Consider the following 17,042-nt stretch of genomic DNA (forward strand, 5'->3'; position numbering starts at 1 on the left):
CCAGTGAAAAAGCAGGGACAAGCAGTGCCGGTGAGCACTTTCAGTACCAGACTACAGTCTCCATCAGGGTTGCCCTGAGAAACACCTGATTGCTGGTCAGGGGCAGAACACGTACGAGATGAGCTAGAGACATCTTGTCCTGCCTGAAAGCAAGGAAGCTACCAAAGGTCACTGTTAATATGTCAAAGAACACAGCCACCGATATGAAGGGGCTCCCACTGGCCAGAGACATAACACTGTGTCACAGTGTAGAATGGCTTCAATGAACTGAAAACTCAAATAGATAATGATACCTGATTCATGATGATGTTCCAAAGGAAAAAAAGGTGAGGGGAGCCTGAGTGGTCACCTCTGGGGCCTCTGCTAAGGCACCAATTCATTACTCTGAAAGTTTAGGGCAAGAAAACAAAGGGCAAGAACTACTCATTGTTTTCTATATAGACCAGATTTGAAGGAATGAAACATTTAGTGAGGAGAAGTTCTATTTTATAGAAGAAAAATAGATACAAAAGAAATTAAAAGAATTTTAAAATCACCATTTTGCCATCTCTAAGGAAACAACAGTTCTAAACAATAGTCATCAATAGCTGCTAAATCTGAAAGGTTGCTGGGAACTTTTAAAATTGGTGGATCAGACTGCCATCATCTGATCACTGATAAACGTTAATCAACTTAACATCACTAAAAGTAGAAAATCAGGTATTATGAGCTTCTTCCCCGTACGCATATAAACATACACATTCATTTAAAAAGATATATACAACCTAGTAATTTCTCACTAAAATATCACAGGTATCTTTTTATGTCATGAAAACTCATTTATTACATCATATTTAATAGCTGTGCTTTATTTCTTCACTCATTTAAAGTTGGAAAATTCTAATGCCCGTAGGACCAGGTCTATAACCTAAATGTGTAATGTACATCAGCCCAGGTGCTGAACAATACGGAGTTATGCCGTGATAAACTAAAGAATACATGCCTGGCACTCAAACTAGTCAAATTTAATTTTCTAAAAAAAACCACTGAACAAGTTAAAAAGAAAACAAATCTGGACTATCAGTCTGTACTCTCTGAGTTTTATCTCATTTCTAGGATATTTAATAATTTTTCACAACTTTACAAATTTACTGGTCTAAAATACCACTAAATTCCATCGCTTTACATCTTTTGCTCAAGTATAAATTTTCATACAATATGAAGGTTATTGGTTCACTAACAAAATTGATTCTTTGGAGATGCTCACGTTTTTCTTTTAATCTAAAGATACGGTTTTGGCCTGGATTTGTGTGCTCTAAGAAGAGGCAGTGTAACCTTGACCTACATTAAAGTGTCAAGGGCACGCAAGGACTCTGGGCCAGAAATCAGGCCTTACTCACGTGTGTGTTCCCGGCAACTAACCACCACGCCTAGAACCTCAAAGTCCTCAATAAGTTTCCAACAAAAGGATTTAAACGTTTAACGTAGAATACATCCCATATTTTCTATTTAATTTCCCCAAGCCTTGAAGAAGAAACTCCTGCCTCTAGAACCCTCTTGGGCTCTACTAACTAACTTACTTCCGTTTAGCTCCCAGTAAGGTTATCATCTTACATCTAAAGCAAAATGTGCTACAGTTTTGTCGAGCTACCCAGCAGGAAAGGAACTAGGAGAGGAGCATCACTACAAGATTAAAAACAATCAACGTCAGGAAGCCAGGCAATCTGTGTTGGATAAACTGTAGTTTGCAGCAGTAACGTCTATGGGTTCATGTCATGTAATCTATTGAAAAGGACTTGATAACTTCTGAAACAGTATTTTTTTTTAAAGGCATGGTTCCCAGTTAATGGTGGAGACTGGCCCAAGACTCCACTAAAATAATAATAAATGAACATAAAGGATCTGTAACAATCAACACTGGATGGCTGGCCATCAACACAGGACACACTTCTGTCTGTGCAAGAAGGATGGAGTTAGGCTACCAGTTGAGAGGAGAATCAGTTCACTCTGCAGAATTCCACAGAGCACAAGCTACAATGGAAAGTGAAGGGAGGACGGAGGGACAAAACCGGGGATTCACTGAAAGTCTGTACAGAGAACAAGCGGTCTCACTCTGCACTCCTCCCCAACAACCAGAAGATTCAAGCATTGAAAAGTCCCCAGGGAAAAGCCTGCCGGGCAGTGAGTCATTAAGGAAACGTAAACTCCCAACCTGCTTTTCAGGGACACAGATAATCAAGGGTTACCGGACATTTAAAGGGAGTCTCCAGAGTAAAAGATGGTCACAGATAAATAGGAAAAAAAGGAAGGCCCAGGAAAAAGAAGTAGCAATGATGTTTTTAAAATATTTTTTAAATGCTTTTTTAGTTCTTACTAAAAATCTGAGACAAAACAATAACAACAAACTCTCAATTGGTTTCCTCAGAAAAGGTACTGCATTTATAAAAACAAAAATAAGATGCTATGAAAAAGGAAAAACCTGAGAAGGAAGAACTTTTGGAAATTAAAGAATCTGAGGGCTCAGATGTAAAGTGTGATAGAAGGGCCTGTAGGTAAGATGAAGGAAATCTCAGACAGCAGGAAAAATACAGACATTAAAATGTGAGAGGAAGAAAGAATTTGAAGAATCCAGGAAGTCTAACATCTTATCAACAGAAGCTTCAGGGTGAGAAACAGAGAAAAAAAGATGGTAGGCAATTAGCAAAGAAATAATACAAGACAGTTTCAAAGAGCTGAAGGGTGTGAGCCTTTCAGTTGAGCAATTCTGTCCAAATGACCTTTCCGTGGTGTGGGAGATGCTGGGGGACCTGCACTGTTCAGTAAAATGGCGCTGAGCCACACGTGGCCGTGGAGCAACTGAAAGGCAGCCAGCAGAAACAAGAAAGAGGTGGTTCTATCTCACCGCATTTCGCATCACATCGGGTCCATCAGGAATTCCTGTAGATCTCAGCTACAAACAGACCTTGAATTTACCTCTCGCCGTTACTACCGCTCCATCATGGTCCAAACCACCATCATCTCTCACCTACATAATGATGCCACTCTCCACCACTTCTTTTATATTATTATTATTTTTTTAATTTATTATTTTTTTTTAGTACGCGGGCCTCTCACTGTCGCGGCCTCTCCCGTTGCGGAGCACAGGCTCCGGACGCGCAGGTGCAGCGGCCACGGCTCACGGGCCCAGCCGCTCCGCGGCACGTGGTATCTTCCCCGACCAGGGCACGAACCCGCGTCCCCCGCATCGGCAGGCGGACTCTCAACCACTGCGCCACCAGGGAAGCCCTCTTTTATATTATTTTACAATAATTATTTTTAAAATAAAATGCATTATCTTAACAGAAGTTTGAAAACGTCAATGTCACATTAGGTTCATAAGAGTCAATCATAATAGAAGCAAAAATTTATCTTAATTTTCAAAACCATAGTACATTTATCTCTGGGTTTTGTTATTGTTTTTCCTGAAAGAAAGATATACTAAAATGAATGTGACTTTGCACCAAAGTGCATTAAAATCAATTTAGGTCTAAATAAAGAAAAATACCAATTGAAAGCATTTCACAGGCAAGGGCACTTACACTCTGCAAATAGTATTTTCCCACCAAGCAATGTTCTTTTCCTACATCCAAACACAAGGTAATAGAGGAGATACTAGAAGGAATGCAATATTACATCTGAGAGAGAAATGTCAGGTTCACTGCTGTGACATTTTGAGCTACCTTGACACATTGTGGCTCTTGTCAACTCTTCTTGAATGTGAAACAGTCAAGTTATCAATTATAGACCACAATCCCTCTTACAATGAAAATATGTCAGCTTGACATAAATAAAATAGTACACAGAAGTTTACCTTCAACTCATAGCTACGATAACTCTCAAGAATAATTATAACTATAAAGAATCATAGTTATCATAATTAATTTCAAAAAACAAGGTAATGCCAGAGGATTTTGTTTAATTTTTAAAGAACACTGAGAAATAAATTCCTTATAATTAATCTTCTGATATTTGAGATCTCCAAATTAATTATCTGAGCTGTCAAACATTTAGTAGGAAGAACTGGATAGCTCTAAGAATACGGAATTCTAAAATGAACCATCTCCTTCTCTCTCCACCACCATCCCCCCCCCCCCCACCCCCGCCTTCTCCGACAAGGAGAGCTTCATCTAATTGAAGATTTGATTATCTGGTCCCAAGAACACGATTCGTCTCACTCCTGGCCTCACCCACCCACCTGCCACGTCTACTTCACGTAACTGCAGTCACTTCCTGCTTTCTCGGAGTAAACCTTACTTGTGGCATAAGGATCTGAAAACAGCAGTGCGATGCTCCAGAAGCCACGTGCGACCGGAGGCCGGGAGGCCCAGCTCTGCTGTGATGAGTAACTCTTTAAGCTCTAAGTCCTTCAACAGCTCACTGCCTCAGTTTCTTTTTAAAAGGCGGACTTAGAATAAATGATCTTCAAGGCCTTGACTAATCCCAAAGTTCTACGTTTTACTCTTTAAAGCCTTCAAAAAATCAAAGTCTTTGTCAATGAGAATATATTTTAACTTTTTATTATTAAAAAGTCCAAACATAATCCATCCCCGACCTTAACAGTCATCAACAATCTGATGTATTTGCTAAAATAATTAAAGTGTTATGACATAGACAAGCCTATTTAAGTTATTTAAATTCAAAAAACTATAGGGAGCATGCTAACTGATTACAATAAAATGCATTATGGGCTATGAGTTTAAAATTTCAGATTTTCTCCCCACAGAGGGCAATTCCTACGAAGTACACTGAAATAGAAGGGCCTGCAAACAAAAATTTGAGAAAAAGATTCCTTGCCTATAAAAATATATATATATTTGTGACAGAGAATGCCCTTTTATTTCCACCTACACTTCAGTCCGGTGGGCCCTTAGGCTGTTCAAATATATAAACTATACTTTTCACCTTTTATTTTCTTCTTTTCTTACTTCCTGACCACCTTTTGTTTCCCGTTGCTTTTGCGCAGCTCTCAGTTTTTTTCCTGAAGAGGAAGACCTGCTCCTTGTATACACAGCCCTGCCGATCACACTGCTCCTTTACCTTGAGACAGCAACCCTGTCAATGACCGGGATGCAGAACTGAACTCCACAGTCCTCAGGGCTCAAATAACTTCATTATTTATTGCTTACAGGCGTATTCTCCTCTGCCGGAGATCCTTAGTCCTGGGTTCAGTATGGACTCCATGTATGATTGTGTGTTTATGAACATTCTTCATGCTTAAACTGAATTTGTTACGTTGCTAAGCATACGATCATTATTTTCTAAGTCCACTGCTAATATCTCCTTCTAAAAATCAAAGTGTAATGCTGAAGTTTCAAAAGCCATTTAAGAAGAAAAAGCTAAAATGGCTAAACTCATGTACGAATTTCTATTTTTAAAGATTGTTGTCTGTTTAAGTAAAAATTCGTAATCTGCTTACCACTGTCTTATAAGGTACACCTGTAACTAAGGTTAGCAAGCCATTCACATGTATATGTATAAACGAATAACTGGGGGAAAGGTTAGCAACTTAATGAATTAGGGCTCTATTTGTAATTATACTATCAAAGCTAATCACTAAGGAAGAGCTAAATAAATGCTCTGGTGGAAATTCCAAGCCTCATTAACTATGGTGCCAGAAACTTTAATTAAAATAGAGCATCTCATTTAAATGATTAGCTTTGATAATTTAAGCATATTCATGCTTAAATTACAGGTCTAACTTATTAATTTGCTGATCCCTGTCTCTGTTACGCGCATCCGATGCTTTATTAAATAGACACCACACAGTGCCGGCCTGAGGGGACGGCGCCGCCGCCTGGGTTTTGCAGCAGCAATCATGGCCCTCGCCATCCATCCCCCTTTCAAGCCAGAGCGGGCAGACCGCGTTGATCAGCCAGGAGAATCATCTTCAAGCTACATCTGTACAATAACGCCTTTGCCCCACAGACGGGGACTTGGGGGGGAGGCGGAGGATGACTCGACAACAGCACTGAAAGCCAAGCCCTGAGCATCGAAGGGCAAGCACTTCCGGAGGACAGCTTTGAAAACCAACCTCAAAACAGCTGTTGGAAAGAAAACATGAAAATAAACAGATGGGTTAAAAAGTGCCTTTGTTCAAAAGGCAACTCGTAAGACAGAACTACTTCAGAGCAGACACCTCCCAGAGGCTGACTCGTCTTCTCTAAGATGGCGTAAGTAAATGCTGATTTACGGGGAGCTGATTGGAACGAGTGCCTTACAGGAAGAATTCCGTTTTTGTTACAAGGCCATTACAACACTACCACCACTGCAGCACAAAAACGTGCAGCTTCGTGAACATTCGGAGAATTTTACAATGACATTTTTAAAAGGAATTTTCCATTTATCACTAGTGAGGACTTTCAATCAAACGATCTCACGGCAAAAGTGCCTCTTAAATGGCAAAAGCTTCGTGCGGCACCCGGCGTCCTGCGCTGCTGGCTCTACGCTAAACAAACGCTTTTTGACGTGATAAAACTATCTCCACTTAAGAAGAGTGAGGGTTTATCTCTCAAGATAAAATAACTGGGAAGCATAACGGGGAAAAGAAAAAAGGTGCTGTTCATAAACAAAAAGCAAGGAACAATCAACCTAAGAATAAATTTAACCAGAAATGGAAACACTACAGAAACTTACAGAGGAACACTCAGAAAACCGAGAGAAAGGGAAGAGAAGGAGGGAAGAAGGAAAAAAGGTGAATATATTTAAGTCTCTACCGCCCCTAAAGGAGAGGTTTAAAATACTTGGGGGGCTTCCCTGGTGGCGCAGTGGTTGAGAGTCCGCCTGCCGATGCAGGGGACGCGGGTTCGTGCCCCGGTCCGGGAGGATCCCACGTGCCGCGGAGCGGCTGGGCCCGTGAGCCGTGGCCGCTGCGCCTGCGCGTCCGGAGCCTGTGCTCCGCAACGGGAGAGGCCACCACAGTGAGAGGCCCGCGTACCGAAAAAATAAAAATAAAAAAATAAAAAAATAAAATAAAATACTTGGAAAGACAAAATTTCCCCCAATGTAAGCTATCCATTTGATGTAACTGAAATTAAAACCAAAGAGAGGTTTTTGTTTCTGTTTCGGGGGGAGGAGTTCACATAGGTATTCTAAACTTCTAGTAGAAAAACCAGAGAATAACCTCTTCTCCCCGGCACTCCCCAAAGCGAAGCTGGAAGAAAAAAACAAAAGTAATAAGGGAGACGTCACACTATCAAATTCGAATACCAGAAAGCCTCAAAAATTAAAACAGTGTAATTCTGGTACAGAAACATAGACAGATGAGGAGAAAAACAGAAAGTCCAGAAACAGATTGCAGTATATACTGAAGAACTGCATCTTACTCAGAGATGAGATTCTAAAGTTATGCAAAATGAAAAACCTCATTCAGATCAAAATTACCCTTGAAAAAATCCCCAATCATGCCAAAATTACTAGAAAGCGAATCCTTGGAAGGTCAGAAGCCAAGCGTTAACTTCTGTTGCTGCTGCTTGCATTTCACCTCCCTCTCCCCTTAACAGCAGTGAGTCGAAACACAAACGTGATACAGTGGTATTATAAAGAATTTAGGATTTGACAAGAAAGCTACTAAAAATTTTAAGTAGCAGAAAGTGTCATAGAATAGGATCAAGATCACGTTTAGGGATCTTGACCCGGTAGAAAGAAAGGTTTGATGCGGTGATATAACTGAGCACACCAATTAGGGAAAAAAATTGTCTCGCGTCTCCAACAAGCAATCCCTTCCAGGACAGTCACATGTTCTCAGCTGTGAGTGCTATGAAAAGCTATCTTGCTGTAGGTGAACAAAATTGGCTACCCCAAAATGTCTCTCTGGCTTGAGGATTAATTTAGGCTGATTGTTTTTAAGGTCCAAAAGACTCAGGAAGAACCTCTGACCTTCCCGCTAACTGCCTCAAAGAATGCAGATAGAGGACCTGTTCCAGGAAGGGCGCTGTCACCAGAGAGCACTACAGTGCGAACTAAGTGTCTAGACAGGGAGGAACCCAGCAAAGCCTGTTTGTTAAGATTCCTCTCTGGGTCCCACTGGCTGCACTGCTGGCAAACCACACACTTGACTTTCCATCTCCAAGCCAACCGCCTTCCTGCCCTCTGAGCTCCGACCACCATCTCACATCCTTTTGTCTTAGCTGAAGATGGTATTTAAGGTGAGGGCTTTGACCACTTTGGTGAGTTACTCAGTTTTCCTGGGTCTCTCCCATGTGCAGACAATATTAAACTTTGTTTGATTTTCTCCTATTAAGCTGTCTCATGTCAATTCATGTTAATTCTCAGACCAGCCGGAAGAGCCTAGAAGGGCAGAGGAAATTTCTTCCTCCCCGACATTACAGTAGCTATCCTGGTATAGTGAAATGAGGAATAATTTCTCTAACTTCCACATTTTCCCTGCTGATCAGGTATATCATTTGTCAAAAGAAAATCAAAATTATTATTAAAAAAAGAGAAAACTAATGAAACACAATGTGAAAAACCATCTGTTCAAGTTAACTGTTAAGCTAACATCTAGATGTTTTCATCCAACATAAGCTTCATCTACCAAGGTTTCTAGCAATGAAAGAATTCACAGTAGGTAGGGAAATAACACATTTTTCTGTATTGTTAGTGTTAAGGAAATTATTTTAAAAGGCTGGAAATAAACAGCAAGCATATAAACCATTCATTCTGAGATGATTCATGCAAAATCGTTTTGTACAACATAACAGACAGAAGTTATCCTAATGTACTGAAAACATCAAATCCTGCAAATGTAGTAAAAATAATATTTTCCTTGTCAAGGTATTTTCTTCAGTGTTGCAAGTCAGTCATCATTTGTGAATCTCATGCATCAAAATAAAGGTGACCAAATGTTTTTGCAAAAGTAATTGCATTCTAAGAACCCACTGACAATTGAAGGTACTTATTCATGCACTCAAGCTAAACAGTAATAACGAATGTTGAGAGCTAGAAGGTACAGAGAACTTAAATTCCAAAACTAAGAAACATTTAAATAGATCAATGATTAAAAGTACACTATTCAGTATCCAGTATTATTTAGCAAAGTACAAAACTTTATAAAACCTTATAAAAACTGTGTGGCATGTTATTTTCCCCAAACATCATGAACTCATTCTACTGGTTAGATCAAAATATCACAAGGGTTATCAGTAAAAATGGTGGAATGAGGCACTCCATAAACGCAATGAAAAAACTGACAAAAACCATCACAATCAACTTTCTTGGAATTTAGGAAACTAAAGCTTGCAGCAACCAGGGGAGCACTTAATCAAGAGAAACCAGAAAATTTCAGTAAGAAGAGCAAGATTTGTGGTTTTTTCATTTACCGTAGTCCCATGCCCCTGCTTCTCCAGCTGAGTGGTAGCCTTGAAAATAAGACCCCGCATTTCCAGCACTACTATCAGAGCAGAAGGGGCCTCACTGTCAAAGAGCTGTAATTATTTGTTTTGACCTGTCTGGTACAAAACAACACTTGACTTATCTAACTCAGAACTCAACCAGTGCTGAAGGGGCCATACTGAAAATATTTACAAGGCCGATGTTTTAGTTGCTGCTGCCACCTGAAGCAATGATAGCAGTTGGACCAAACAACAGACTAACAAAAAGCTCTGGAGGAAAGGCTGGGTTATACGGTACTTCAGGGAATAAAGACTTTGAAGAGCTCCACCTGTTCCTCCCTGGGAATCTAGAAGACCACACACAGGCTGTGGCCCGTGCTCAGGAAGGGCCTGAAAAGTTCTCACCTCTGGCTGGTCTGGAGGCTGGAGAAGCAGGAAGTTAAAGCTAAAGCAGAGGTGTGAACTGCCTGGTGAGTAAGGGAGGTGTGCACAAACACACATACACACAGATGCCTCTGCAAAAACTGGGCGATGTTTTTGGAATGGGGTGTTTAAGGAAATCTCTGGGCAATGACTAGTTGATCATTAAGCCCATGGAATTAAAACTTCAGAGGCCACACACAGCAAATACTGACTTTAAGAAATTAGTTCAAAATTTAAAAATTAACTTAAAATTAAATTTAAAAAATTAGTTCAGAAAAATCACTAAACAAACAAATGACAACAAAATCAAATGGCAAAAGGATGAGAAAAGACATTCCATGCAAACGGTAACCAAAAGAGAGCTGGGGTGGCTATACAAGTATCAGAAAAAAACACACTTGACGACAAAAGTTGTTATGAGAGAGAAAGGATATCATATAATGATAAAAGGTAGACAAGGAGACATAACAACTATAAACATATGTAAACCTAAGGACAGAACCTCAAAATACATGAAGCATAAACTGACAGAATTAAAAGGAGCACTACACAATTCAACAATAATATGTGGAGACTTCAACATCCTACTTTCGATAATGGATATAAAACCTAGACAGTAGACCCAAAGGAAAGAGAAAATTTGAACAATATAAACCAAACAGACCTAACATATCTATAGAACACGCCACCCAACGAGAGCAAGATATACATTCTTCCCCAGTGTACCTGAAACATTCTCCAGGATAGGCCATACAACAAGTCTCAATAAATTTTAAAAGATTAGAATTCTACAAAGTAAGTTCTCCAACCACATGGAGTGAAATTAGAAATCAGTAACAGAAGGAAATGCTTGTCTTCCTCTAATTTTGCCAAAAATGTACCCTGAACATTATACTAGAAGTTCTGGCTGGGCAATTTGGCAAGAAAAAGAAATAAAAGACATCTAGATTGGAAGGAAAGAACAAAACTATATTTGCAGATGACATTATCTTCTATATAAAAAGTCCTAAGGTATCCACACACAAAAAAATCTATTAGAGCTAATAAAGAGTTCTGCAACTTTGCAGATATATAATGAATTGCACTTCTAAACACTAGCAGTGAACAATCCAAAAAATGAAATTAAGAAAACAATTCCATGTACAATAGCACAAAAAAATAACATGATACTTTGGAATAAATTTAACAAAAGAAGTGTAAGACTTATAATTGGAAAACTACAAAATACTGTTGAAAGAAATTTTAAAAGACCTAAATAAATGGAAAGGTACCATGTTCAGGTACCAGAAGACTTTATATTGTTAAGATGGCAATATTTCCCAAGTTAATCTACAAATTTAATGCAATCCCTTTAAAAATCCCAGCTGGCTTTTTTTTTTTTGCAGAAACTGACAAACTAACCCTAAATTCCATACAGTAATTCAAGAGACCCAGAATAGCCAAAACAATCTTGAAACAGAAGAACAAAGTACCAAAGACTCATACTTCCAAATATAAAACTCACTACACAAAGCTACAGTATACAAGCCAGCGTGGTATGGCATAAGGACATATATAGATCAATGAAGAGAATTTAGAGTCCAGAAATAAACCCATAGGTCTGCGGTCAATTGATTTTTGATGAGGTTGCCAAGACCATAAAATGGAGAAAGAATAGTCTTTTCAATAGATGGTGCAAAGAAAACTGAACAACCACATGCAAAATAATGAATTAGACATGTACCTTATAAAATGTACAAAAATTAACTCAAAATGGATCAAAGAATTAAATGTAAGAACTAAAACTATAAAACTAGGAAAGGTAGATGTAAATCTTTGTGACCTTGGATTAGACAACAGTTTCTTAGACATGACACCAGAAGCAGAACGACCAAAGAGAAAACAGATAAATCGGACCTTATCTAAATTAAAAACTTTTGTGCATCAAAGGATACTCTCAAGAGGGGGGAAAGACAGCCCACAAAATGAGAGAAAATATTGCAAATTATATGTGAGAAGAACCTAGTATTCAGGATATACATAAAAACCCTTATGGCTGCTCCACAACAAAAAGACAATTGTTTTTCAAAGCAGACAAAGTATCTGAATTGACATTTTTCCAAAGAAGATATACAAAAGGCCAATGAGCATATTAAAAGATGCTCAGCATCATTAGTCATTAGGGAAAGACAAATCAAAATGAGATACTCCTTCACACCCACTAGGATGACTATAATTAAAACATGGACAAAAAAAAAAAACATGGACAAACTGGAATCTTTATACATTGCCAGTGGGAATATAAGATGGCGCAAGACATTGTGGACAACAGTCTGGCAGCCCCTCAAAAACAGTCACCATTTGACCCAAGAACTTCAGGTACAAGAAAACTGGAAATATACTTTCACACAAAACTTGTTCATGAATGTACACAGCAGTATTATTCTTAATAGCGAAAAAATGGAAACAACCCAAATGTCCATCAGTTGATGGACAGATAAACAACCTGTAGTATATCCATACAATGGGATATCATTCAGCCATAAAAAATAATGAAGTACTGATAACATGCCACAAAGTGGGTGAGCTTCAAAAGCATTATGCTAAATGAAAGGAGCAAGACCCGAAAGATCACACATTGTGTGATTCCAATTATATCAGAAGTCTCTTAGGGCGGCAAAAATGTTCTGGAATTAGAGAGTGGTGGTTGCTGCACAATATTGCGCATATACTAAAATCCATTAAATTTTACTTTAAAATGGATAAAATGGTGAATTTTTTTGTTTTATGAATTTTATCATAAATAAACAAATACACAGGTAGACACATACATAAAACACTGCTTAACTGAAAATTACTACTATTCAGTTGTGAAGCCATTCCATTATAATTTGAAATAATGTCATATATGTGTCCAGTCTTTAAAAGTATGGTTCCAAATTTTACATCCTCACAATACATATATACAGATACCAACTCATCTTATGCTTACAATTTACATTAGGAAGCTAAGACAGCAATTAAGTTGTTTTAATGACAGTTATTATACAGGATAAGCCAATCAATGAATACTGGAACAAATACTGAACAAATTACCTCCAAAACCCTACAAATAAGATACAGAAGCTTCCCTATGAAACTTGACTTTTTAATCAGCATCTGCAGCAGAAAATTTGCAAAACATGAATAAATTATTTCTAAAGCCTTTATAAATCATTAAGGAACTGCCAAAATGAAGCAAATGTCTAAAAATATTTTTCATATCTCAAAATTCAAAATGTTTACCCTGCTTTAAGAAGACATCTGTGATTGATAATGACCACATGAGCTTTACACATTCTTACCTTTAATCACTGTAAGCTTAACAGGAACAGCTAGACAACATTTTTATAGTCCACACCAAATGGTACCGTTTTTAAAATTTTATAACCTAGAATTACTAAGATTTTTATATCAGTGAAGGTCCATAAAGATGCTCTTTGGCAATACCAAAGTATAATTCAGTTTACCCTAAATTGCTTAGTTTAGCAGAGTCAATTCTACATTAAAGACCGCAAATTCTGATATTTGGGAATCAGTGTCATTGTGTATTAACTGCCCCAGTCTAAGAAAGCACCAGGATGAATGACAGGAGAAAGAGCACAGCCCTTGCAGCTGACCACTGGCTGAGAAAACGAACATTTATGGAAAACCTTAATGAACAAATTTGTAATTAGTCAGACGGGTCAGACACGTCAGACGGGTCAGACGGGTCAGACGGGTCAGACAGGACAAGCTTCTTGAACGAATAGCCTCCTCAAGTCAGTCAGATGTCAAATGTTCTAAAACAGCAATAAAAGGCTTCATGTTGTAACAATGACCATTCTACAAAGTCTGAAACAGCAGAATAGAAAGGGGAAAATTAAAATAAGTTCCAAGAACAGCCTCAGGTAAATCAATGTAATTAGAACACTCCCTCAACACATCATATACAAAAATATACTATATATGGTTTAAAGACCTAAATATAAGACATGGCACCAAACAACTCCTAGAAGAGAACACAGCCAAACATTTTTGGTTAAACAATAGCAGTACTTTCTCAGACCAATCTCTCAAGGCAAAAGAAGTAAAAGCAAAAATGAACAAGTGGGACCTAATCAAACTTAAAAGCTTTCGCACAGCAAAGGAAACCATCAACAAAACGAAAAGACAACCTAAGGAATGGAAAAACAATATTTGCAAACGAACTGACCAACAAGGGGTTAATTTCCAAAATACACAAATGGCTCATACAACCCAGTATCAAGAAAACAAACAACCCAATCAAAAAATGGGCAGAAGACCTAAATAGACACTTCTCTAAAGAAGATATACGGATGGCCAAAAAGCACATGAAAAGATGCTCAACATCGCTAATTATTAGAGAAATGCAAGTGAAACCCACTGTGAGGTATCACCTCACACTGGTCAGATTGGCCATCATCAAAAAGTCTACAAATAATAAATATGCTGGAGAGGGTGTGGAGATATGGTTACCGTCCCACACTGTTTGTGGGAATGTAAGTTGGTGCAGCCACTGAGGAAAACAGTGTGGAGGTTCTTTAAGAAACTAAAAATAGAGCTACCATATGATCCAGCAATTTCACTCCTGGGCACATATCCAGACGAGACAAAGACTCTAATTGGAAAAGATACATGCAGCCCCAGCGCTCACATCGGCACTGCTGACAACGGCCAAGACACAGAAACAACCTAAGCATCCATCAACAGAGGAATGGATAAAGAAGATGGGGTGCATACACACACACACACACACACACACACACACACACACACACACACACACATCTATACACACACCTACATACACACAATGCAATACTTCTCAGACATAAAAAAGAATGAAATATTGCTATTTGTAGCAACATGGATGGACCTAGAGAATAACATACTAGGTGAAGTAAGTCAGACAGAGAAAGACAAATACCACATGACATCGCTTATATGTGGAATCTACAAAATAACACAGATGAATCTATACACAAAACAGAAACAGACACATAGACATAGAAAATAAACTTATGGTTTACCAAAAGGGAAAGGGAGAGGGGGAAGGGATAGATTGGAAGTATGGGATTAACTGATACAGAATACTATAAATAAAACAGATAAGCAACAAGGATTTGCTGTATAACACAGGGAATAGTATTCAATATCTCATAATAACCTACAACGGAAAATAACCTGAAAAAAAAATATATATATATAACTGAATCACTTTGCCGTACACCTGAAACTAACACAATACTGTAAACCAACTAGACTTCAATAAAAAAATAAACTCTTTAAAATGAAGCTGAAAAATAAACAAATAAGTTGCAAGAAAATATTATCTTTACAAGACTATTAAATAGAGTTCAGATCTGCCCACCGCCACCGTCATTACAAAACCAACAAACACTGGTATTTCTCACAACCAACACACCCTGAAAGGAGAGGCGAAGACAGACGTTTTACCTCTTCTAAGCTGGGGAGCGAAGAGGACGACACCGTGCGAGCCGGCAGCGGGTGGAAGGGCTCTTGGCCGACGGCAGGCTGATGGCTCTGCATGTGCACAAAAGGGGTCTGCGGCGGCCTGGGCGGCAGTGGAGGTAGGCCATAGGGAAAACCCGGCCCCATCAGGCGATTCTGCTGTAAGCTGGCAAAAGTCCACGCTCCATCAGGTGCCAGGCATTTCAAGGGGGGAGGGGCGAGGTGTTCAGACGGCAACGAGAAAGGCGAGCTGAACAGCTGCGGTGGCAAGCGCTGGGGAAATGCTGGGCTGCTGGCTACTTCGAGGTCTCTGCTGCTGTCACCAAAGGTGGAAAAGTGGGTACTGTGGTCTGCACTGGACGGGGGTGAGGGGACTGCTGGTGGGCTCCTGGTCTGAATTTGTCTATATTGCAAAAGTCTTGATTGAGGTGGCGGCATCTCAGCTAGTTCCCGTGTTTCACCTTGATCACGATTAGACAGTTCTCTGATTAAGTCTTGAAGCCTACGTAAGGATGATGAAATATGAGGAGGAGAAAACAAAAGCAAAGCTTCGTCACATTAAGGAGAGCTTAATCAACTACACGTGTAATTTTTTACAAACAATAGCATACTACTAATCAGAACTAGTGTTATTTCATCTCAAGAGTAGGAAGCATTAACACTCATAGGTGTTGAACGGACGACTCTAAATATGCCCAAGTATCGGATTTCTTTCTTTCCCTTGGTGTTAAAAACAACGGTCCTGGTCTTTATATACCTTCGGTAACCGATGGCTATAAACGGTCACCATAATGGTAGATCTTATTCAGAAGGGATTAGGAAACACTTCAATGCATTCACATGACACCATAAGAACAAGTTTAGAATGAGGACTGAACATTCAAACATCTATACTTAAAAGATGGCAGAATTTCGTGCTACTAGAAAAAAACATATTGATGATAAATTTAAAATTGTTCACTTTTAACCTCTAATTTAATTCTGTCCTCTCTGCATTCTTCGCATCATGACTGAGCATGAAAACACCACGCACAGTGATGGTACGTTTCTTTCGGAAGGACTGCAAAGCAAGGGGCCACATTAACTTACGAGCCACACCGGGTCGCCCATGCCTAGATTTTCAGAAGAGTTACTTCTCGAAAGATGCTCTATATTTTAGAGTCCATCGACAGAACTGTGCAGCAATGTACCTAGAAGGCCGGCATCCAATGTCTCTGGGACAGTACTCCAATCTGAGGCTAAAAGGACGCCGTTCAAGAACGACAACGGTAAGGAGCTCGTGTCGGCCGGAATACCTTGAGTCGGTCGTCTCTGCTTCGTCTGCAGCGCCGCTGGGGGGCGTCCAGTCTGCTCTCACTGGGGGCTGATGATACCCACCGGGCGGCGGGGGCAGGTGCTGGAGGTGCGGGTGAGGATGGTGGGGGTGTGGGTAGGGAGCACCGGCCTGGCTGAGACAGGCGTGATGCTCACCCCACTGCTGTAACCGCGCGTGCTGCTGCCGTAGCGCTTCCAGAGCCGCACTCCCATGCACACGGTCTGTGGAAACAGTGGGGCGACGTTTACGCTCTCGGCGTTTAGGGCCGCAAGCTGATTCTTTCAAGAGTTTTTACAACCAGATACTCTCCAGAAAGAAATGCTTACAATTTGAGTTTTGGAGAAAGCGTGCGTTTTCTAAACTCGCCAGTAACTGAAGTTACGGTGATGAGGACGATGGTTCTTCCTCACCTGCGTTACCCACAGCCCGACATCAACTGGATGCTTAGTATTACACAGCGCTTG

At 39.6% G+C, this 17,042-nt stretch overlaps 1 protein-coding gene across 8 annotated transcripts in view; it reads right to left on the reverse strand.

Annotated features, from left to right (window-relative positions):
- Positions 1 to 17,042, reverse strand: part of HELZ (helicase with zinc finger) — a 153,762-nt gene that overhangs the window by 20,579 nt on the left and 116,141 nt on the right. For 7 of the 8 annotated variants that reach the window (XM_067021928.1, XM_067021927.1, XM_067021926.1 and 4 more), the window contains 2 exons: positions 16,559 to 16,799; positions 15,249 to 15,765 (listed from right to left, as the gene is read on the reverse strand). In XM_067021928.1, coding sequence (XP_066878029.1) covers positions 15,249 to 15,765; positions 16,559 to 16,799 — 758 coding nt within the window. Of the gene's footprint in view, positions 1 to 11,998; positions 13,623 to 15,248; positions 15,766 to 16,558; positions 16,800 to 17,042 lie in introns of those variants that run through there. The other variant, XM_067021925.1, reaches the window with a different exon arrangement.

This window comes from Kogia breviceps, chromosome 19, assembly GCF_026419965.1.
Source record: "Kogia breviceps isolate mKogBre1 chromosome 19, mKogBre1 haplotype 1, whole genome shotgun sequence".
Taxonomy (NCBI): Eukaryota; Metazoa; Chordata; class Mammalia; order Artiodactyla; family Physeteridae; genus Kogia; species Kogia breviceps.